General features: G+C 44.4%; 1 protein-coding gene across 1 annotated transcript in view; it reads left to right on the top strand.

Moving 5' to 3' along the window:
- The window catches only part of astn2 (astrotactin 2), a 267450-nt gene that overhangs the window by 75411 nt on the left and 166175 nt on the right, over window positions 1–25864 (top strand). Inside the window, 2 exon segments of the mRNA XM_077011457.1 lie at window positions 4359–4547; window positions 4549–4762. Coding sequence (XP_076867572.1) covers window positions 4359–4547; window positions 4549–4762 — 403 coding nt within the window.

Here is a 25864-nt window from a genome sequence, read left to right as displayed (position 1 = left end):
CATTTCAGTTTCAGTTGCTGAAATGTGTGAAATTGTGAAGCATGGAAACACATATACATAACCCTGCAGGGCATCGCAAGAAAATGAACCTTTTCCCCGATTCATTTCTAGTTCTGAAAACTGATGTTTTTTTAAACTTGGCGCACTTGAGGGTTTTGTCGTTTCGCCCAGACTGTGCGCGGTAAGTGGCACAGACCCACGAGCTTGTGAGCACTGTGAAGTGCTTTGCTGTTGTCTTCTTTTTTCCCCAGAAGGTTATGGATTAATAAGACTCCTGGATGCAGCTTCAGGGCTAACGTCTTCCCGCAGTCCGCCTCACTGTCTGGCTGCTCCCAGGGCCAGCGAGAAGCGGCAAGGGACGGGTGCCGCTGTCAAACAGGGACGTCCGTGGCAGACAAAACGGGGACGGAGAGGAATAACGTTTAAAAAGAAAAAGGAGGAGAAGAATGAGATCCACCTTGGAGAGAGCCACTCTCATGCGAGAGTCACATGCCCTTCCCCGGGGCATCGGTCCCCACCCCCCACCTCACCTCCACCCACCCCCAGCCCCGCAGGGACACTGCCCTCCGGCGCTTCCAGACTGAACACATGTTGCCGTTTGTGTATGTAGCCATAAGTGTGTGTGTGCGTGTGTGTGTGTGTACGCACAACTGAATGCTTGTGCATACAACAGCCATCATTCCAGAGGATGTTCCTACAGATATTAACATCCAGGCCAGGCGTTTCATTCCGGCGTGTTCCGGCGTGTTCCGACGTGTTCCGACGTGTTCCGGCGTGTTCCGGCGTGTTCCGACGTGTTCCGGCGTGTTCCGACGTGTTCCGACGTGTTCCGGCGTGTTCCGACGTGTTCCGGCGTGTTCCGACGTGTTCCGGCGTGTTCCGACGTGTTCCGACGTGTTCCGGCGTGTTCCGGCGTGTTCCGACGTGTTCCGGCAGCTTTGCTCAGGGCTCCGGTGGTGGAGCAGGAAGCAAGACAGGTGCTGCGTTGTGCTGCTCTCTGTTCAGCGTGGTTCAGCCTTAGGGTTGCCACCTGTCCCGGTTTTCCTGGGACTGTCCCGGTTTTCACGTCGCTGTCCCGGTTTTCCCGGGCTGTCCCGGTTTGTCCCATTTTTCCCTCTTTTTAATATTCGGTCCCGGCAAAATATAACAAAAAATAACAGCCCCCCCCCGTCAACAATTTACGTTCGCGTATGACAGAGTGTCCTTGTTTTTTGTCAGACCTAGGTGGCAACCCTATTCAGCCCGGTAGGTTGTCCTGTGGCATGATGTGGTGCGATCCCACTACGAGAATACAGATCTAGGATCAGTTTGCTCTCTTTGCTGTGACCTCAGTTCCTCGCTCTCTGCAGTCGGAATGAAATTCAAATTTCAATTAGCAATTTTCAAGTATTATTCACTCTAGAGGAGATAGTTTGCGTATATTTCAGTTTTTAATTATGTAAAAAGAGAGAAATAGTTGTCAACTATTCATCTATTTACCCACTCCTATGCTATTTAATACTTGCAAATAAATCAATTAATTCATCAGTGTTAAATTTGTCTAACATCATTAGCTGACCAGAATGGGACTTGCTCTATTTTGGCTACTGTTTCTCTGTCTGCCTCTCTCTATTTCTGTATCTCTCTCTCTGTCTGTCTCTCCCTTTGTTTTTTGAAATTGGAATGTAATTGGAATGAAATTCAGAAGCACTATCTACTCTAGAGGGTTTAGTGTGTGTACATTTATCCTGTTAATTACATTAAAAAATTATAGACATACTCAATCATTCATAACATCATTAAAGGTTAAAAAAATGTTCAGTATTTAAAAATGCGCTTATTTTATTTGGTTTGGTTTTAATTGATAGTGTTTTATGTGCGCTGTTGTGTTTGCGCATTCTAATGGTGGTTTTTCAGAGTCTGTCCCAGCTTTGCCAGATGGCCTCAGATGTCTGCCGTGGTTCGACTGTTTGCTATGAGTTCTCTCTTAACCACTGCACGGACATGGCGGTGTGTCGTGATTGCTTGGTGTCTGGCCAGAGCTTCATCGGAGCAATGGCGAAATTCACTGGCAGAATTTAAAGGACACAGAAATCCATAAGCGAATGTGCGCGGCCCTAAAGCCAGCGTGTTATTTATTGACGTATTCTTCTTGCTCTCAGGTGTTGTTTTACCTGTTGTGAACGATCGGTGCGACGTGGCTCTAAACGGCGTAGCGTGGTGATGGAGCATGCGCTGGGTGGGAGGTTAATGCCCAGGCGTTCTGCGCTGCTGCATTGTTCAAAACAAATGTGTTGATCCAAACGCTCTCATCCCTGTAACGGAGAGAAAGAGCGGCCCATTTAGATTACCCCGAAACGCTGACTGCCTACTGATGCCTTAGACGCAGTGCCAAAATGTGCAAAAATGAACAACGGAGATATTGTGCAACGTCAGGATCTGTAATACGTTTTACATTATACTCCAATTCAATACAATAACGCATTTTTTTTTTTGGTTTGTTTTGCCCTGCTCCACTCGTTTACAGGCAGTGGTTCCATTCCGGCTGCATTGTTAGGAGTCTCAGTGCATCATGTGCAGAGCACTCCATGACCCTCAGCAGTGATTTGGGACTTTAAAGAATGACTCTTCCTGCTTCTCATTTTTCTGCATTTAACTCGGAGGGAAGTTGATTTTCGGTGGCGGTGCGGGTGTGGGAGATTAATGAAGACGTTTGGGGAGGGTAAGACGCCTCGCCGCTGCCCGTCCGGGAGCCCGTGATTTATGGACAGCCCCGTAGTGCATGAGTCCCAGTCTGAGACGCGTTTGTTTTTGCTCATGAAGATAGAATTTGGAAATTTTCTGATTAATAATTCCACTCTGCTTGTACTGTAAGAGTGGGGATGAAAAAGAGAGAGAAAGAGAGAGAAAGGAAAGTAGGGGGACAGGGAAGGAAAGAATAATGTAGAGAGACAAGGAAGGACATGACTGATTAAAGAAACCATGCCGCATAACTTGTGTGGAAATGATGAGAAATAAAAGTAATTCAGTTAGTGCTGCGATTTACTACAAAAATATGTAGGCAAGCAAACAAATACGTTGGTGTATGTATTGCTTCTGGAATGATGTCTGAATGATGTCAGCCTTCAAATGGACTCTGGATAAATAGCTATTGGGGAACATTTTCTCTAGAATCTTTATCATGTCCAGCAGTGGTTTTGAGTACATACATGATCTGTGTAGAGCTCAGATTCCAGCTATGGTATGTTGACCTTTTCACCCACTGCTATCTCTGTTTCCTCGAACAATTACAAACATGGTCAGTTCCATTACTTTTAATTAACTTATTTTTTCAGTCAGGGACGTTTTGGCTGCTGTGATAGGAGGAGGAATGTCATTTTGTCCGTGTAATTTTGAAAACACGAATTAAACAAGGTTACTTAGCCCACAGTATCCCTGTACCCAGTGTATCCTTCTTGTCTCTGACAATTGATTCCGGATTGCGGCACGTCACACATGAACAGCTTGTGAGAGAGACGCTCTTTGATGTCACTGAAGTTTCACGGGATTGGACGAACCCTGTGCAAGGGCGTGAGTTTGAGTCAGGCAGGCCCATTCACAAGACAATATACATTACAGCGGTTCCACCCAGCGGTCTTCCTCCTCATCAACGGCCGTAAGCTCTGTGATATTCGGTGAGTTCAGTCTCGCTTTGGAATTGAATTGGATGGAGTCTCATTAGCTCCACCCAATGTGCAGCAGTGTAAGAGCATTTCAAGCCTGTGTTTGTCAGTCATGCGATGGCCAAGATGTGATTGGCCCAAAAAATTGATCTACATTCTGAATTCCTTATTGATCTTGGATTGGTGCAGTGACATTCATTATGTGATTACGTTCACACACGCATTACATTCAGCTGGAATCGATGCAGGGCTTTAGAGACTCTCACATTTAACATCCTCAGTGTCTTATGTTCTTAACTTACTCCTGGCTTTTTGTGACCGTTAACTCAAATGCAATTGATTTCTTGCAAAGTTCTACCAGACTTATCTACTCCCATAAATCCCACACCATCCCCTCATACCTTTCTCCTGTGCTCCATCCTGCAAACACAGTGTTGGAATTTTTACCCGATAATTCCACAGGTCAGGACAGTCACCAAGACTTTTTTTTTTTTTTACTTAACGCAGCTGTTTCACTAACAGCAATCAGGATATAAAGATGGCTTAGCTAAAGTGTTCTCTAAATAAACGACTTACAGCAGTTTTACGCAAACCTGCAATATTTTTGCTGTACTTTTAACCCTTTCCCCTCTCCCTTGTTTTCTTCTCTCCCCCAACTCCTTTCCTCTATCTCTAAATCTCCTCCTCTCCCTCCGTCTCTCCTTCGCTCGCTCTCAGGGTGGCCTCATCGCTCTCCTCCTCCTCATCCTCCTCTTCACCCTGGTGCTGTACACCCGCCAGCGCTGGTGTCGGCGTCGCCGGGCCCCGCAGAAAAGTGCCAGCACGGAGGCCACGCACGAGATCCACTACATCCCCTCCGTGCTGCTGGCGCCCTCCCAGGGCAGGGACAGCCTCCGCGCCACGCGGCCCCCACCAGCACGGCTCGGTCATCGGCGTGCCCATCCGCGAGACGCCCATCCTGGACGACTGCGACTGTGAGGAGGATGAGCAACCGGGCCATTTGCTGGACGGGAACGCCCATCTGGGGGAGGAGTTCTGCGGCCAGGGAAACCACGGATTGGACAGCCTGGGAAAAGGAATCGGCAGGGAGGCTAACCATAAACACAACCTGGATAACCGAGGTGAGAGTGACAGGGTGAGGCGAAGTCTTGGCTGGGCCTGGTTCGAGCATTCAAAGGAGCTCTCGCCTTCTTGTTTCCAATTAACATGGCATGTATACATGGCAGGTGTAGGTATGATGGAGAGCTATTGGGTATATTTATCGGTTGTTAGGTGTGTAGGTGTTTTTTTATAGCTTGTAGGTGCACTGACATTTTTTACAGAACTGGGTAATTGACTGAATCCTGAAGTACAGGTAAATGTGACGTTTTTCCTGTCAGCGGGCGAGAACTGTTGGTTCCTGTCACTGGCATCAACATGCCTCTGTGTCAAATATATATTTCTAATATATCATGCAAGCTTGGCTTAGACTTAGACCGTGTTCTCTCATAGCACCCTCATTGCCCCCCCCCCCCCCCCCCAAAAAAAAAAAATGGGTTAACTCATCCCCACAGGCTCTCAGCCTCACTGACACATGCCGCCTTCGAAAAGACCCCATCTCAACATCCATGTCCTCCATCATCCTCCTTCTGACATTTAACTAAAGCTTGCACTGCTTGGAGAGGTGACATCTCCGCACCTTTGAAATGACACTTCCACGACGTGTTTGGGCGTATCGGGGAGCACTGGGGGAGGGGGGGCGGGCGGGTGGATCCGAAGTCACCTGCCAAGCGCAGCCTAATTATAGCCATTGACCCGAATTTGTGTGGAGAGACGCAGGCGGAGTGGAGACATCACGGCCGGCCCATCGACTCCCCACTCACGGGTGGTGTGGATGTCTCCCGGCGGATGACTGTTGTGGGAACACGTCCATGCTCGCAGACCGTCTGGGTATCAGCTCCATATCGACAGCGTGCCCTTGTTTCACAGCCACTGCGCTGTGATGTTTTCATCCCCATTCACATTTGCAGGAGGGTGGGGGATATCGGACCACACTGGGGGCCACAGCCCGATCCAGGACTCACTGCCAGTTCACACATGACATTGGGTTTAAAAATACCATTGGATGTGCTGTTCAGTTTGTTGTAGTTCACTGCTGTGCTATGCTGCTTCCCCTGCTCCCAGTGCATCTATTTCAAACTCATGAAGAGCTTGTTAATTAGTTGATGACTTCAATCGTTAAAAACAGGACTGCGAAACTGAAACACTGGCTTAATTTGTTTTCTGTGTGCTTTGGACTTGCTACAAGATACATTTTCAGTAATGCTGTTGCTAGACAAAATTTTTTGGTGAAACTTTATTGAAAGTTACTTTTGTGAAGGCTATTTGACACTTATATGAGCCCTCCATGGCAACTGACATTAGCATGCATAAACATTTATAAATGCTCATGGAGTCAGTGGGGGTGAAATGACAGCACTTTACAGCTCAGCTGGGGCTTTTTTGTGTGTCACAGCAACGTAAAGCAGATGAGGTGCCACTGTTTGCCAAGTGAGGATGCTGGTAAACAAGACTGAGCGTTTAAAAAGATGATGTGTAGTATCTGCTGTACTGTCGTAACAATGACACGGTAACGTGACATGCTGTGTAACAGATATTGTTGTGATTTGACATTGACAGTTTTTACTCTAACTTAAAAAGTTTCATTCAGAAACACTTTGGGAATGACGAAAGACGCTGGTGGAGGATGAGATATGGAAATGATTCCTCCAAACGATAAAGGTCTTTAGTCAGTCATTTTTTACTATTCATTTTCAAATGTTATATTTGGTGAAAATGTTCAACCAAACTTTCAAATAGTGATGTCAGATCTCATGAGAGAAATCGGCAACAACAAAATGAGGGGTATTGATTAAACTTGCAACACATCAAGGAACAGTGTTCTGGATTTTGAATGACCATCATTCATAATGAATGACCATCATTTTACCAGTCACTCAGGAGTAATGAATAATGAAAGAAGAAAAAAATTGCCATTCACCACTTAGCATTTAGCTAGATAGTTGGTAGGATTATTTAGCTAAGTTTAGCTAATTAGCTAGCTGTTACTTTTATTCTCAGTCCGATTATCTAACTATATAATATTACTTCACAACTCAAAGAAACTGAAAATTGCATTTGACTTTTCCAAACTTTCTACATTTCACTTTGTTCTAGCACTGCTCATGTCACAACTAGGGTTGCCACCTAGGTCTGACAAAAAACAAGGACACTGTCATACTGACACAGGGTGGGGGGTGGAGTGGGGGGGTGGCGAATGTAAATTGTTGACCCGGGGGGCAAATGTTAAATGTTACCGGGGGGGGGGACCGAATATTAAAAAGAAGGAAAACCGGGACAGCCATGTGAAAACCGGGACAGCCACATGAAAACCGGGCCAGGTGGCAACCCTAGTCACAACTGTGACAAGCTAGCCACCTAGCTAGCTAGCTAACCCACTCTGCCTAGTCAAGCCAATTATGATTCCCAATAGTTACTGAACTGCAAGTACTTAGGAGCTTAGGAGCTAGCTATATACCCATAAGGTGTATAATGTCTGAAATAATTGGTTACTTTTGGCATTAATCCAGAGCCAGAGTGGCTAATCGGGAGATTCGGGAGGATTCCCGATGGGCCGGCTCATATCAATCTCTAGTTTGGGCCGATTGGGAGGGAAAAATTATTTTGGGCCGGATTTGGGCATGAAACTCCCGGGCTGAAAAAGGGGTCCACTCCGGCCCTGCATTAATCTACCTTGTGTTTTCCCCTCAGTCCAAATGTTTAATACTCAAGAATTATTGCATATTTTCCACACATTAGCAAGGCATCCTATTTTAGCATTACAGACTTCATTGTGGACAAAGCTGATAGAGGAACTGTTTTCACTGCTAAAACACTTTAACACTTTTTGCCACGTATCATTAATTTTATGCTATGCATTTCCCTTTAACTATCACGGTGTAATATATTTAATATATATTGTATATATATTTAGCTCAGTTAGCTCACTTAAGGGCAGGAGAAAATATACATAACTCTGTCACGTATTTAAGCCGACAGCAACTTTAGTTGCCATACTCTATTTTTTTAAATGAAAAACATTACACAAATAATGCAACTGTGCAAAAGACTTTCATAGACACTCCACTGAATTCATATTTATTTACCAAGAATTTTGTAAGTTTACATTTACATATTTCAGGCCATCTGTTACAGTTTATGTTAATGACCAAATAAAATAATTGCATGATAAAAACTGTTACATCAGTGTTACATCAGTTAAATATGTGTTATACAATTTTTTCGTGTCATCATTACAACAGGAGATGCTTCTGAGGAACATTTTGAAGTCCTCACTTTTGTTAAATTTTTTCTAGCAGCCTCACTTGGTATGAGACAATCATTATGCCACACTGGCAAACCAAAACCCCTGAGCTGCAAAGTCTGTAATAATGCTGTTTCTCCCCACCGAGTGTTATAACACATCCTAATGTTACCAAAATCCACCACCTGGCATAGGCTGTGTTCACAATACAGGAGCCTCGTTGTTCAGATTTGTTTTATTTGTCTCAGATCGGTTTTACCTTCACATTTCTAATTGCATCTGTACTGTCTGGAATATGAACGCATCGGTTCTCTTAAATGGCACATGTGTTCACATAGATATTCTTTTGCACAACTCACCAGTGTCACCGTCAACCAAAAACTTTGTATTTGCGAGACGACTCAGAGTATTCATTATTGCTGAAGTCACTCATGCATGCGTCACAGTTTGCTCCAGAGGACGACAGAACGTTTTGTCAGCACATGATCGGGTGGAGAAGGTGGGAAAGAAGACAGGTGGCTATCTGCTGCCGCTCCCCCACTGCCGTGTCTCTGTTCTACTGCTGGTTACTGCCATGGTGCGACTGAACCTATGAATATAAGTTCTGACCGTCCTCATTCATGTTACAAACTGGATACAAATCTGATCTGGGACCACATATAACTACGACTTATATCTGAGTTGAAAATTGCATTGTTTATTGCTGTTATGACAGCTATCACCCTCATTAGAACAAGCATTTCCAAACAGTTTTGTATGTCAGTGGTCATGAAGGGTTTATGTAGCTGGCACATAGCATTCTAAGTAGTGCCCTTCAGGAAGGTGTTACCCTCTTCTTTACCCCTAATAAATCACTAGAGTAAGTGTCATTAATGGCCAGCATTCATATATGCTACAATATATATGACAGCCAGACAAGTGGGACGGGTGGTGTTTTAGAGGTGAAATCGCAGAAAGTGATTGCATGGAAGATCATAGCTACTCTCCACCTGCTGAAGCAAAGACACCCCTTATGTGTTAGTGTCCAGCTGGGCCAGACGTCCTCATCAGGGCTAACGAAGGCCACTGACCAGTTAAGCTGCAGAGACCATTAAGCTGGGCTCCTGGCCAGGCTCCATTCCACCAGGGATCAAAAGGAACAGGGAGGTCACATTAAAAGCCAATGTTTACATGGCACCCAGACTAACCCCAACAGCACTGTTGGCAAAGGTTAGCGCCCATAAATTATTGGCAATATTTTATGATTTTTTTATTTTGTTTATTTATTTCTAGTTGGTTTGGAAAGTTGTTTTTGAGTCAACATGATTTATGCATGGGCAAATGTTAAACATTCCCCTCTCCAAGGCATGAATCATGTGACCCTGGTATTTCTCAGCCAAAGAAGTAATTTAGCTCGCTCATCCTGGGTCACTGCATAATCACCCCTCGACCCCGAGATGCAGGAGACATACAAAGGTACGCTAGGATATCACTGTTCTTTAATTGTTCATTTTGGTAGTGCAATGACCCATTTAGAACCACATTTAGATTATTTAGCATATTGTCTCTCATAGGGTTATGTGGTGCACTTGGCTGACTGTATGAGGGAGATGGGATACTCATTCAAAATAATAAACCTCAGCATTCAGCATTCAGAATCATTTAAAATGGTTTTACCCCTTTTTTTTGTCAACCGTTAGGTTACAGTGTGACACACAGACCCAATAAATCACATCTCATTAATTTCCACATGGCCTCATTCCAGAGGATCATTTCCATATAATCTGTAACAGTAAAATCAAGCATTTGACAATAAAATACCCAACAACAACGTTTCTGCTAGCTGGTTAAAAGATGATGAAAGGCTTATCACTGGAGTAATTCTACAGGATGAGTCAACACTCACGCGCAGCAGAATTCTTTAAACCAACCTGTTTAACAACCAGGAAATACCGGAGGGCGACTCACGATGATACCTTTGATCACTCCTGTTCAAACGTATAAAGAACAATAACTTACAATACACATCCACCCTAAATCTGATGCACCAACACTTGTTTGTGAAACAATAGTGTTCTGATTGCTTTTGAAGCTCTGTGAATGTGACACCTTTTCTCGGGACGTTTAAAAAATCTGATGCCACGGCATTGTGCAGGTGATGAAGATGAAGATGAATGGCTACTCCTTTTGAGTGCAGCACGCACTTTAGTCAACCACCGTTAAAGACTGCGGACTATGGAGATAAGATCCGCTTCCATCCTGAGGATGAAGGATGGAGATCCCTCTAAATGATGTAGGCGAGCGGCTGGGGATGGGGCTAGAATAAATCATTAAGGGCGTTCTCCTGGCGGGGTGCCTGTTTCCGCATCGAAACACTGCAGCTCAAGCCAGGACGCATTCATTATCACTCCAATTAATTCACATTGCAGAATACTTGCGTCGCAACCTTGCGCGCAATTTATCTTTTAATCTGGATAAGTATTATTAAAAAGGTCTGTAAGACCTGTTCCTTCATGGGGTTTAGATATCCTTGAAAGTACTTTACCTAGATGTTAACTTTATCTGCTTCTCTTTCACCTTCAGTCTTGGGGAAAAAAAGAAAAGCAACGTAACAGGATTGAACACCCTTTCTCGATGGAATAAAAAGGGTCTTCACGGCCGCGTGCTATCTATAAACGGCTGAAAAATTTAATTTCATCATGCAGCAAAGAGGCAGGTTGAAGGTTAATTCAGCTTGCTGTCCCTCAGGGTGCTGAGAGGAGAGAAAGGAGAGATTGGCTCCCTCTCTGCGTTGGCAAAGTCTTCCTCCTGCTAATAGCCAGATGCGAAGGTATTGTCCACTAAACAACAAATAGGGCCTGCATTGTGAACCGCAGAGACAGAACACTGAATTTGACATTGAACATTCTCCACTGAAAGAAAGGGTTTTTATTTCTGCCCACTCTTGTGCATAACTTTTTTTATTTGTGTATTTATTTGTTTATTTATTTGATGCTGTTCAGTCAGGTATGGTGTGAGGTGCTTAATATCTGAAAATGAAGGAAGCTGCTGGGTTGAAATAGGTATTACTGTTGGTGGTCTTTTTTGAGTTTATTGAACTTTTATGCACTTTTTTAAAGGTATGTGTGCTAATGTCAGATATACCATAGCGTGATAACATTATACATACCGCTTCCGTTATATTGGACCAAGAGCTATTAGCATAGTGTTAAACACAGTTCTCATACTTGAACACTATAGCAAATAAGTGTCTGCATGATGTCTGAGGCGCATGTACATCAGTGTATGCAGGGCATCTCTGATTATGCTCTCACAGGCCTGTGATGCAGTGGTCCTTCAGCCTGTTTCTGGGGAGTTATTCATGTCTTCTCTATGTAAGATACATACTCAGTAGGGCTTGGGGAGGCTCAAGTGATTGATTTCGCCAGCCATGTCATATTTGCTTTAACAGTTTACATTCTGGGTCATTATGCTTATGTGTAGTGAAGGAGTCTACCATCCACTGAGCCGTGAGGGGTTTGGCTAGGTTGGAGCAGTCTGAACGGTTTCCTGTTCACTTCAGGATTCAGCCTCCCGCTGCAATCAACAATCGCATCATCGATAGATCTGCCTCTTTTTTTGGCAGCTACACTGTGGTGCTGTGAGCAGTGCACAGTTAGCTTTTTCACTCTTTTCTCGCTTCTTGAATATGGGTTAACCATCATCTCTAAAGCTCCAAAACCTTTTTAAATAGACTTTTGTAGTAAACTCTAACTTGGTGTTTTTGTTTATGAGACTCTTCCTTCTGAAGGCCATGGATTGAGCACTCAGCAAACAGTCTTCTAAAAACGAAGTGAGGTGAGGTCGTCTGAGTGAGGTGAGGCAGGATGCATTTGCGGACATGAGCAATGTTTTTGAGGGCAAGTCCAAAATCAGTGTCGTTATGACTATGGTCATGTGACCAGGAGGTCACAGGGGAACAAGACTAGAGAACATAACAAAACCAGGAAGAGATTCTAAGCAAAAGACACAAAGCAAAACACAGAGATAAATCTAATATGAGACCTGGAGATTACAACACCAGCAACAACAACAATGCAAACAACAGAGAGTGCACTGATAATCACATGACAGACACCCCAGACAGGAGAACACAGGGTGTGTGTTCATGACCAAATGAGGGACAACGAAACACAAGTGAATTTAGTGAGGAACAGACGTTCAAAACATGAGACGAAATAAGAAACGAAACAAAACCGCATGGCAACCCATGACAACCACCAAGCCAAAGGCGGGAAACATGATAGAACCCCCCCTCGACATGCAGTTCCCAAAGTACAACAAAGGTGTGAGCGGCAGTCAAGACAAAGATATTGACTGCAGGGAAGGACACTGGGGGTGACATAAGGATGGAGAGGGGAACAGTGACTGGGACAGTAGCAAACACGGTGACTGGGGGCGAAAACTAGTCCAGAAACTAAGGACAGGTCACTGGTACAGGGGAAAGACAGCTTTGAGAGGACAGCCAAGAACAAGGGTGGAAATACAGGGAACATGATGGGTGGCCGGGCAGGAAACTGGGGAACAGATCAGGTCAAAACAGGGAGTAGGGAGAGTAGAAATCAAGGCAGCAGGCCGATTAGGTGATGGTGCAGATGGAGACGCGGGTGGAGGCATCAGAACCCTCATGGGAGCCTGGCACAGTGGAGAGAGTGTCCTCCTCTGCACAGGGTGCTGGAACACTAGAACTTCAACACTGGAGACAAGACAGGGCCTGGTGCCTCAGGAACTAAACCAGACCAGAAATTCTCCTCAGCAGGGGAGAGATGGCAGAATCATGACCGTAGCCGGGTCATGGGAAGTTGGGGAGATGCGGTCATTGAAACCCGGACAGCAGGCCAGAAGCAACTGGGACAGCAGGCAGCTGGGCAGGGACATGGGGACATGGTTTCAGGCTGGATGGACGCCTCGGCTCGGGTGCCATGCCAAGCAGCATGAAACCCAGAAAAAGGGGCTCACATCAGCCTTTCTTGCTCATCTCGACCCTTCTGTCGAGGATTTTGATGGCCCACTGTGAAGCGTTACCCTTCAAAAAGCCTCACCCGTCATCTTCGATTAATAAAATAATAATTTTTACCACAACAGTGTGGGACAGGCACTTTTCACAATCAACCCCTCAATGCAACCTTCCCTGGTGTATATGCTCACTACAGCTAGCAGAAGGTGAAACAAAGGTTTACTCGTCTGACGGGTGGAGACTTAAGCCCCAACAAGTAGACACTCTCTTAAAATGAAGGCTGACTCGCTGTGCACTTAACTGGTTAGTCGTTCTGTTAGGCTGAGTGAAGTGAGGCAGGAACTAAAACTAAAACACAAAGCAAAAAACACAACACAACACAAACAGCAACAGCTGCAGTGACAATCACGATGACACACAAACCAGATTGGGGGGGGCACTGGGTACAGACGGCCAAACGGGGCCAAACGAGATGCATTTGAGACCAATGTGGAACCAAGCGTGGAAACAGAAAAGAAACAAGAACAGAAACAAAAGCAAACTGTGATGCTAATGCGGTGGTGCCGTCACCCGACGTTGTTCTCTGAATGTCGTGTCATGGCAGCTGTGGTGGTGTGGCGGTCAGAAGCTGAACAGTAATGAATGGCTTAGACGATGGCTGATGAATTGCACATGCCAGCAGTGTGTAATTGAACACCCACAGAATTCATTTACTAGATATCTGTTCATTATAAAGTGTCCAATGAGAGTAGGTGTATGGTGGGTGTTCTCTGTAAAGTCGGTGGGAAGTGTTTACCATGCCTTCTTTTTCTCTTTGGCCTACTGTGTGGAATTACTAATAATAATATCATCAAAGAGCTGTTGTAGGAGGCATGGTTCATACGTATACCTTAAAGGGAATTGATCGTGGGAACAGTTCGGAGGGAACTATGGAGAAAACCCGTCAACATCAAACTAGCCTTTGATTCTAACCTTTCCATCACTTCCTTCAAAGCAACGAATCACAAAGCACGGTGGGCGGGATCGATACGTCCTTTTGGGCTTCCGCTCGTCCTGTTTAATCAGACAGATACCGAACATGCAGCCCCACTGACTGATGCGCTCGGTCTGCACCAGCAGGAGCCAAACAGGCTGTCCTAAAGCATAAGGCCGCATTGCTGTACCCCCGCCACGTGGGGGTCTTTTAAACAGGCCAACAAACGATGCCTGTCAGGGCACCCGTCTCCCGCTTGGCTCCCCGGCCGGTGGGAGGGCGGCCAGCGCGATAAATTACGTGTCGTATAACACAGCGGTGGGCCGCCAGTCTCCCCGAGTTTGTGTGAAGGCGAGGACCACAATTAGCTCCCCGTCATATTCATCATTCATCAGGCTGGGCGTGTGTGTGTGTGTGTGTGTGTGTGTGTGTGTGTGTGTGTGTGTGTGTGTGTGGCTGCTTCCTGCTCTGGTTCTCAGAAAGGCAACGTATGAGACCGGTGAAGTAAGGCTCGGAAAGCCCTCGTTGGGAGAGTGTGAGTGGGTGTGTTTCAGCATTAGGGGGTGGGGGTCAATAGTCAAGCACCAGTCAAAAGGAGAGTTTCTGCTAAATCAATGCAGAATCTATTTTTTAGAGGTGTGCGTACTACAAGGGGAGTGTGGAGGTTACCCTGATAGTGTAAGTGTGACTGCACACACACACACACACACACACACACACACACACACACACACACACACACACACACGTGTGGTAACAGCTGAGGATGAGTCAAAATGATTGTCTCAGCTGAATCAATGCAGTATCCATTTTTTAGATGTGTCCGTACTACAAGGAGGGCAGGTAGGTTACCCAGAGAAAGAGAGACTGTGTGTGTGTGTGTGTGTGTGTGTGTGTGTGTGTGTGTGTGTGTGTGTGTGTGTGTGTGTGTGTGCATGTGTGTGTGTGTGCATGCGTGCGCAAAAGAAAGTTTACCTTTCTACTAAGTACAAACTGCCACTGGCATTTCAAAGCATCAGAGTCCAGACACCCCCCCCCCCCCCCCCCCCGTGTTTCTCCAGTATAGATCATGTTTTCACTGCAGGGCTTTAATACACAGCTGGCCCTGTATCAGGAACTAATACGCCCTCAACCCCAGCAGGTGCGGCACTAAATCAGGGATCTGCGCCGGGAGACTGGGTGAGGTGAGATATTGGGCGTCCTTGTAGGTGAGCTGACCCCTTCTCCAACATCACACACGTCCCGTTCGGGACACGTCAGATGCTCCGTGAGTCCTGATGTGATGAGAGAGCGGAGACAGAGGGGATGAAATGAGCTTTCGGCTTCCCCGCAGGGAGGGGTGTGCGTGGGAGGGGGTTTCAGCACCTTTAGCTCATGTGTGTATGTGTGTGTGTGTGTGTGTGTGTGTGTGTGTGTGTGTGTGTGTGTGTGTGTGTGTGTGTGTGTGTGTGTGTGTGAATTTGTGTGTGCAGACTGAAATTAAAACGTGAATTATAGCTCACGCAAAAAGGCAAAACAGCCATCATTCACCTCCCGTTCTAACACACTTTACTTCATTTACTTAAGAAAAAGCTTTATGCTTTCTTAAATAAACAAATGCTGAATCAAGCTGAATCGATGAGGGCTCACTCTGCAGGAGCACAGCACGCGCAGTGGACTCGTGGGCGCGTGGACACGTGGGCACGTGGCCGCCGGCCGCCCCGCGGGGACGGGGAGCGAACAGAGAGGCTGCATTACAGCAGGTTAGGCTGGCACGGACCTCAGAGTCTGCTGCTCACGCGGGCCTGGTGCTGAACGGAAGCATATGGACACGTACGCATGAGAGCACCAGCACGGGCCCAGCGGGGGTCTCCTGTGTTTGGGTCACCTTTCTATGCCCTGCCTTTGGCGAGTTTGTGTGTGTGTGTGTGTGTGTGTGTATATACGTGTGTATAGCTGAATGCTATGTCTTCTTGATCATTAGGGTCTGATAGAGTTGTTCCCATATCTCTCATTCAGAGACTGTGTCTCTCTGTTTTAATGAGCTGAAAATAATAATTGCTCGGAATTATGCTTTAATGTCGCTTTACAGTTTAAGCACAAGCAACGCTCTCTTCTACACTACTTTATTTCTGCCTGTGAGAAGTAGAAGGAGCTCTTTAGACAATGCACAAATTGAACATGTAGTTTCGTGTTTTTGTTGCAGAGCACAGTTCACACGCTTTGTTTAACACACACACACCCAGAGCAGGAGATTCGTTAGCGTGAGTCTCTGTATGCATGTCTTAGACCAGGCTCGAGTTGTGTTTATATTAACTAAGAATGCTTATGTCATCATGTCCCAGGGGCAAGCGCCAGTAAAGATAGCTTGGTAAAAACACACACACACACACACACACACACACACACACATTCACACACAGTGTGCGGGGGACGGAACACGGAGGAAATCCAGATTTGTGTACAGTACAGTGGGTGTGAGAGGGACGGGAAGACCAGTCCCTTTATATCCGCCTATAGGAACCACTGTTTTTTTAAACCTTGCTTTCTCTGCATGTTCGTGTTGTCTGTTCATGACCACAGCTGTTACCGTACACACATCCTCATGTGAGTTTGTGTGTGTGTGTGTCTTGTGTTATTTGTGTTTGTCTCAGACTACCCAGCAGCAGTCACTTTAGAAAACAATATTTCTCAGCCACTGTGATGCTTCCTTTGCTGGCTGTCTGACGCCTCTGACAGCAGCACTTAAATGAGACAAATGGGAAAATTTTACATTAATCCCCCTCCCCTATGCCCAGGACACACCACACACACACCACACACACACACACACCAGACACACACACACACACACACACACACACACACCACACACACACACATATATACACCCTCAGTCACTACATCACTCTGCCTGTATTGTTGGATAAAAGAAACCTACATCGCTTCTTCACACTGTTTTCTGCTCTGCTCCATACCCCCCCCTCTCTCTCAAACACACTTTCTCTCTCTCTCTCTCTCTATCTCTCTATTCTCTCTCTCTTTCACACACACAAACACACTTTCTCTCTCTCTCACTCTCCTTCTCACTCACACATTCTCTCATTTACTCACTCTCACTCACAGTTTTCTGCTCTGCTCTATACCTACCCCCCCCCTCTCCCTCTCTCTCTCTCTCTCTCACTCTCTCTCTGTCTGTCTCTCTCTCTCTCACCATGTTTGGGTTATTTCAGAGAGGTTAGCAGACAAGACTAATGATCCTTCTTGATTTGTCACTTGACCTCATGCAAGGTAATTATAATTATTACCGCAATTTGGTCATCGCCTTTTTTATGCTGTAGTCCTAGCAACAGGTCTACAGCATAATACAGCACAATACTGTAAATAAGCATGTCAACATGCATTTGATACTACTACTACTACTATTAATATTGCTACTACTACTACTACTAATAATAATAATAATAATAAAAATAGTGATGATGATGATGATGATGACAGGATAGTTGAAGTTGTTCCACAGAATCAAAAAGATACAACCCAAAGAAACACAACATAAAAAGGACAAAAAGGACAAAAATGACTAAAACGGAGACCGGCAGAACAGCAGAAGACCGTAAACATGCTAAGCAGGAACGTGTAGCCCATATGAGATGAGCGCGGGAGTCGAGTGCGGCTGATGGAGAGCCGCAGCGATGCACACTATGGATGTGGGGGAAGTGTTACTGCCAAGTTTTTAATAAACTGAAATCTGTTCAGGGTTCACCTAGGAGAACAATAAAAAGGGAATTACAGTAATGGAGTTGTCAAGTACAGAAAGCACGGAGCTGCGATTCAGTGTCTTTCGTGTTATGTAGAAGGAAGAAGAAAGAAGTGGAGTAGAGATGAAGAAAAACAGAGCGAACAGATGTGAGGCTCGGCGGCAGGTGAAGGGTCAAATATTAGACTGAAAACAATCTGTAAATACCATACTGACATCATCAATGTAGATGGAAAAATATACAGAGGCTACCAGCCAGATGCCATTTTTATTCATATTTATTCCGCATGTTTTTCATACATTTTAATCCAAGATATAAATGAGGGTAGGGGAGTAATACAGTTGAATTTGATGTTGGAATAAATCTGGTTGTCTTCAGTGTAACAACGCATGTTCAGACTATGGTGGTGGATGATTTGGCCATGGAGAGACATGAGAATGAAATTTTCTTGTACATTTAATGCAGTATAATGAAAAGGGACCAAGAACAGACCCCTGAGACACTTCTGTAGTGTCATTGTGCAGTACATCAGGTTGCAGGATGCACATGAATGAAATGTGGTATTTCCAAGCATAAGCTGTGTTGGTTTGGTCCCTAAAATGTAATTAGGTCCCTAAAGTTTTAAGTTATTTTGATGAGCCTCTGAACCATGAAAATGCCACCCTGACATTCAAGGAATGATTCACATAAACATAAGCGTAAAACTGAGAAGAGGCGAGCGTGCTCGTGTGACTAGAGGATTATCTACAAGAAGAACGCCCTCATGTAACGGCTTTGTCCAGTAGCCCTGACACCGACACTATGGTACTGATAATCATATGGCTTTGAGCATAAACAGGTACAGTCAAATTGCCTTTTCAGGTCATAAAGCCAAGTCTTTCATAAGGCATAAAACTTAATCGTGTGTTTCTTCTTCATAGCCTCTAAAAATGGTTATGTCATTGTGGTTACAAATGACACCTCAGTTGATAAATGGTAACTAGATGCAGGTCAGGTGACTTGAATGAATCACAGAGATCAGCCTTCACCAATTATCATGCACCATTGCTCACCACTGTCCAGCCAATTTCACTTAGTGTAAATGAGTCTGAAACAGTGATGACAGCTGTAAGTGTCGACTCCTGGCCAATGGAACCTATTTCAGTGAGAGATGAGAGTGGGTTTTCACTTTTTTTTTTTTACTCATCTTTATCTTAACGTTCTTCCTACATTAAATATGGGGATGACAGAGCTTCAAAGGGCACAAGGACGCTACGCTCTGATTGGACGTGGAGCTAATTGAAGCCATGGGTAGCATCATTATAGAGAGACTGTTTTAAAATGTCAGTGGTCCATCCGTCACGCACCGCTTTGTATTCAAAGGCGCGACAGGTCGCCATGGCGCTGACGATGCTGATTAAAGGATGAGATTAGAACTTTGGTGTAGAACATCAAAGCAATAATGTTAAGACTCTTTGGTTTCATTTGCAGGGGAGATTACAGTTTATGTGGCTTATTAATGTAGCTTTTTTTTTTTTTACCAATGATAATATTTCAGTTGTTCTATGTAAAACTGTATATATATACTGTGTGTATATATATATATATATATATATATATATATATATATATATATATATATATATATATAGAGAGAGCAGATGAATTCATAAATCCCATGGGGTTTTAAAGTTTCAAGAGTATAAATCAGTTCTTGAGTAGTTTCATATTTCCATTGCTGCCATAGCAACAACTGGCTGTGGAAACAGATATGTCATTAACACAGTGTTCATTAGTATTTAAATGCCTTGACACTGGAAATGAGAAATCCTTAATGTTGATGGTCCGAAGGTGTTCAACACACCGGTGTTCTCTTGGTTTCTCCAATTTTCTCCAATATAAACGTGATTACATCTCTTGCATGTAATCCAGTAGACACCTCCTGCATTAGTGCATGAGGGGGAATGGGTGATGAATTGATCCTTTTGTGCTAGTTGTTTCTGTGGTTAATAAATGTCATGTAGCACTAGAGCAGTTGCAGGCTACAGCACCACAGTTCTTATCAGAGAGGTCGTTTATCTCACTCTTGACGAGTCTTTGATGATTTTGTCTGAAGAAGGTTTTAGGTGAGAAATTGTAGTGAACTACAGAAGATATCTGGAGAAACAGGACGTTATGCAGTTCGAATATCCTCTCTATGAAACATCCTGTTTCTCTGGAAACTGTACTTGACTACAATTAGTTTTTTCTCTCTGTTCCTCCCTCTCTTTCTATTTATTCTACCAGTCTGCACCATTTCAGATGTTCTTCTGTGTAAGAGAAGATAGTGGTGGAAATGTAAGCTTCATCCTCACCGCCCTGAAGGTTCATCCCTTTACACAGCGTTGAAGGAGTTTAAACTGGTGTCAGTAACAGCATGGTGAGATGTTTTGACATCATTTCCAACCTACACACACTAGTGCTAGGCAGTTGTAATGTCAGATTCTTCACAGTTGTACATGCTACAATGCTTACAACCCTCGAACTGTTTCCACTGACGTCTGCATGTTTGGCCTCGCTGAGTTGGCTTGCTGTGGGACCTTCCTACACTCACCTGACCTCTCTTTTGCATCCCCCCATGCACGGTTCACTGTCTCCTTAGTAACCATGTTTGCTAGAAGCCTCCTTGAACCACGAAGGAGAAGAGCTCTTAATTGCTAACAATCTCAGCGTGATGGAGTGTAATTCTCCTCTGTTTATTTTCAAGTGAAATGTGTCGTATATGAGATGATGGGTTCTTATTTGAGACAGATTGTTCTGTAAAGAGTATCACGGGCTGCGTTGGCATTGTTCAGACATCACAGAACGGCTTGATAGCAATATTAACTCCATATTAAATATTAAATATTAAAGTAAAGTAACTCCTTGGCTTTTTAATTGGTCCACACAGAAGCAACATCTAGTCTCCACTGCAGTCAAATGGAGAACAAAGAAGCATGAGCCACAATGGAGAACAATGAAGCAGGAGCCAAAATGGAGAACAATGAAGCAGGAGCCAAAATGGAGAAACAATGAAGCAGGAGCCAAAATGGAGAATAATGAATCAGGAGCCAAAATGGCCGTTTGAACCCAAGTCACAAACAACAAGCTGCTAGGTTCAACAACTGTGAAGGGCTGATTTTTCCACACTCTCCTTCTTAATTTTAAATACAGGTTCCTAGGGTGGAATTATGACTCTTTTGTTCATTTTTATTTACTACCACCTTTCTCCCAGAGATATCAGCAGCATTCAGGGCGTTCAGGATTATTCAGCATTGTCCTAGCTAACTTAACTCTTTTAATCCAAGACCTGTTTTAGCCTGTCTAATGCACACCAGGTGTGTTCGGACAAGGGGGCCCAGTTCAGCAACCCAGAGCAACTAGACCCCCACCACAACATTGGCTTTAGAAACACTCACACACACACACACACACACACACACACACACACACACACACACACACACACACACACACACACACACACACACACAGGTGTCCAGTCAAAAGCCTGCGGAATCATTTTATGCTTAAAATGAAATCTACGTGCTATTTTTCTACTTTTATCTCTCTACATTTATTCTGTTCCTTTTTGTTACTAGGTTTCAAATAATGTTATTTTTATTTCATCAGCTTTGACTACAGGTTTCCAAAGTCAATAATAAATGCCTTCTGGCCTTCACAGGCATATCAATTCTACTTTACAGCATATCACTGTCATTTTATTAATCTGAACACTTCTGTCTTGGGTTTTCACCCGCTCTTTCTCTCTCTCACTCATTATTTGCTGACCCAGCATTTTCACACCCCCATCCTTTTTTTCCGGTTTCTCTGTTTCCGTGGTATCTGCATCTCCATGCCTGTGAAGTGTAAGGAGACCCAGATGCTCATAGATAATTGATGGGATATGTATTTTCCTGGGCCCGTATTCTTGAATGTGCTCGTCTGGTCCAGCTCACACTGATTGTAAATTCCACCATTTGCTCACGTTCAGCTCGGGATCCAAGCATGGATAATGCCTGGTGCTGTTTCTACATGACATGGGGTCTTTAACCTCGCTTGAGTGCAGATGGCCTAGCAACCTTTTTGCCATTTAAGGGCCAAAGTTCTCTCTCCCTGTTATGCAGAACGTGTACTGGAATACTTTGTACGTTCGTCTTCCTGTTCGTTCTTGTACTGAAATCAAACTCTGTGACACTGGCATGGGTGACCTTGACCTCTGGCCCGTAGTCTTTCGTTCATAGTTTCAGGGCCGATGTGAAGTCATCGTGTCGTTACGTAATTAACACAGAGTAGTGTGAGGTTAAGGGTCTTGGTTACGTGTTAATCAAAGCATCACAGCAGTGAGGGCCATGCTTAAAAAAACAACATTTCAAACACCAAATGCTACTGTCAGCACGTCTTGTTTGTTTGGATCAAGCGTATACATCCTGGCTTGAATGTTTCAGGCATTAAATTCTCGGGAGGGTTCAAGATATCAGTCATATATACTCACAGTTCATTTTACTACACCTACCTCAAACCTATGCTCACTGGCCAGTGTACAATTACAGACTGCAGACTTTTCAGATCAGCTGATGTGAACGCGTAGCCAAGATGATTCAGTATGAGCAAGGGGCTCTAATGACCCGCTGGACTGCAGCGGGGTGAATAACGTTCCGCTGTCACTGAATGACCGCTCTCTTGACATGATGTACCTGCGTCAGGAGAGACTGTCACGGCAGTCACTTCTGTATTCCCGCATGTTTTCACATCTTGTATGTGGCTCGAAGAAAGGGGAGTGTGTCACCCATTACATGACCAGTTAAAAGCAGTTCAAAGTGAAAAATCTGAATACTGAAATCTGAATGCATTCTGAATACTGTTAGTTTCAAATAAGCAGTTCCATGGTGTTTTTTTCATGCAATGTGTACATAATTCTGTCCACTTTAAATTATAGATAAAGCAGCACTTTTTGAAATAACATTATTGAGTAAAATGATCAATAATACCTATGAGCTTTAAGGTAAGTTGTGTACTTCAGAATATGCACTGTACTATAAGTAACTAGGCTTGACATATAAAACCTACAATCCATATAAAAAGACATATATCTTTTTTTCTTGATTGCCACCTGTCATCACACTCCATGATTAGTTAATTTTCTTTCTGGAGGGATGATTACTTCACAGGGGAAAGTGCCTGTGGTCTGACGCTCTCTTTAGCTTCCACAGGAAATATGACAGCAGGCTGAACCATTCTAGCGTTTTGCAGCTTGCAGCTAGCGTTTTGTGATTGGCTCGGTTCAAAACAGTTTTCTTGAAGCTCCCGGCTCACGCCAAATTTTAATCAGTACCTCACCTCTAACTGTTCAAATTCTATCAAATTTTCTAACCATCACTCTATATTTCTTCTTATTATTCTTATTTATCCTTATTTTGGTAGGCAAAATCTCTGCAAATAATTTCATATTTTGTAATATTGTGCTGTATTCAGGAAGCACACCCCACAGTCTGGTCTCATCTGTAGTTTTCACCCTGCTGTCTGGGGTACATACCTCCTGTGGTTTTCTGCATGCAGTGGTGGTCTCAGGACCACAGTGCCACTGCTGTTATATCTCGCTCAAATCACCTACAGGGCTTGATAAAGACAATTAGCTAACAGAATGAGTCAGATGTGTTAAATCGGTCAATGGAATATTGGTGGATTTTTGTTTGTTTCTTTGTTTTGTGGTGAGGGGGCTTTTATTTTATAACAAAAAGGAAATTGCCACGTCCTAACACCATGGAAGCATGTATGAATGGGTAGACGGAGCAGGAGAGGGCGTGTCAGCACAGCAGAGCATGTTCCTTCTGAGGACGTCTTGGAGGGAGGTGCACCGTTGGCGTGTCCCCTGCCTGTGAAGTTAACTAGCTCTTCTAATGTGGCCAAAGAGCAGACATGTCCCACAGGGCAGAGTCCTGGGGCAGGGCGAGGAGAGAGGGCACCTTGACAAACCCCCGAGGAAAGGTTTCAGGAGGAATCACCCCTCGTTTCTGTTTAAAAATAAAAAAATGGAGTTGATCTGTGACAATCTGGTGGGGATTTAACCTGTTCTGTTCTGAGGGGCTTTTTGTTCTGTGCATTTTTGAGAGGCTGTGCTACCCATGATGCTTCAGGTTTCAGTAGACACAAGCTCAGCGTTTCTGGGAGCGTGCTGCAGGACCGTAGCGCTACGCAGACGAGGAGCCGACCGGCCGTCTCCGCCGCTGCCCGGAAAGCCCAATCCCCAGCCGCTCTCCACACTCAACAATGCAACAGGCATTCGGAATCACTTCTCCGCCACTTTTAAAATTTGAAAGAACTCAGCCATTTCGAAATTCTAAAGGAGGCGTGAGGTGTAAACCGGTCTTCCTGCTACGCATTCAGCCGCATTTGGTGTTCCAGTTCACCTGAATGACTGGTTTATCGCATGTGCGCTGTGAGTCGGCTCACGCCACAATCCACAATCGAACCTCAGCCAGACTGTCTGGCACGTGTGACTGAAGGGTGGAGGAGCTGGAGTTAAGGGCGGAGAGAGTGGAGCTATCATCTGAAGACGCTGCTCTCTTTCTCCCCAGAACATCCTTGAGATGTGGTGGTATGGATGTCCTAAGGGGCATGGAGTCGTGGGGCTGCACAGAAAGAGAAGGAACATTGAGTTGTGAAATTACCTCACTGTGCACTGCGCCCTGCAGCCATCCGACTCCCAGAGGTGCGGAGTGAACAGGAGAAAAGTTCCCTTGCAGATTTATTTTAAGTGTGTCAAAACCGCTTTTTTTCCCCGAACACTCGGAGACCTGCAATTATCCATTCTTCCCGCCAAGCTCACGGTGCTTCTGAAATGGTAGGGCAAAGAGTTCACTTGTTAATTTCTTAAATGCAGTTTCTTGTGTTTATTAGTTCCCCACTGAAGTGATGATACTGAGAAAGGTTATGTCATTATACACAGGAAAGCAACATGTGCACACATACACAAGCATGCTGCATAATGCCTGTTCAGATTCGAAAAGCAAACAAGAAAGAGTTTACTAATACAAATACCAAAAAATAATAATAAAAATGCCTAACACGCCTCAATACTGGGCCAAACAGGCACGCAAAGATCCAGCGGGGATGTAGCAGATAAACACTACACAAACACACCGGATGGTTAAACCAAATCTGAGATCGGCCTCTCCTTGTGTACATATCTGGCTCTGCAATATCACCCACCCCGGCTGATCTCTCTCTCTCTCTCTCTCTCTCTCTCTCTCTCTCTCTCTCTCTCTCTCTCTCTCTCTCTCATGAAGATATGAAAATATGCAGCCCATGGCCACAGGTCTAGCTCTCCAGTGAATATCCAGCACTCCCGTTTCAGTGGGGCTTCGGGAAGTTCCGGGGAAAGTTTCAAGGCTGTAACGTGCGGACAGCGTCCCGCGTTAAGGCCGTTCCTGCAGCTGGCCATCGTGCGAGATCTCAGCTTCTGGCACATTGTGGACGTTCACTCAAAGTACAGTGGAGGAGAAATCTTTGTGATTTACGGCACATTCCATTAGCTGAATTATCTGCGCTCATGATGAATTGTGCAGTCATAATAATTACATTTGCATAATGTGTTTTCTGGTTCATTTCCGCCCTTACATGTGTTAGTAATTACTAGGAAACTGGGATGGCACAGACCTGACCATATTTCTCACTTAAGATCAGATTTTTTAAAAGTTTGTTCCATTTGTTCTGAATAATTGATTATTTAGGAATGTTTATTTAGGAAGGTTTTTTTGTGATCAATAAGTCTCTTGACTAAATGTCAAGTTTTAAATGTTAGTGCTTTTCAGTGAGACTTCACTGAAACTTCTCACTAAACCTTATAGTAAATGCATAATGTGTGCAATGTTGATGAGCTTAATGAATAGCCAATTAAAGAAGGTGTGCAGCTCTCCAGTGTACTATTTAGGCCTACTAGTTTGTTGTAGCTTAATTGCTGTAGGATGATGATTCAGTGAATTAACTATATTTAATGCTATAACTATGCACAGATGTGAAAGAGTTGGGAGGTGCGTGGCGATGTGTGTTTGGTACGTGCAGCTCTATGAATGCAGTCTGAATAATGTTTATGTATCTATATAGGTTCAGTTATATCAGTGAAATCGTGTGGTTTTACCTGCCATTCAGTGTAATCCCTCAGTGTGAGTCTTAACCGTTTTCCCTTTTGTTGTT

Source organism: Brachyhypopomus gauderio, chromosome 7 (genome assembly GCF_052324685.1).
Source record: "Brachyhypopomus gauderio isolate BG-103 chromosome 7, BGAUD_0.2, whole genome shotgun sequence".
In the NCBI taxonomy this organism is placed as follows: Eukaryota; Metazoa; Chordata; class Actinopteri; order Gymnotiformes; family Hypopomidae; genus Brachyhypopomus; species Brachyhypopomus gauderio.
Note: the sequence above shows the minus strand (reverse complement) of the source record. Positions and strands in the feature narration are given on the sequence as shown.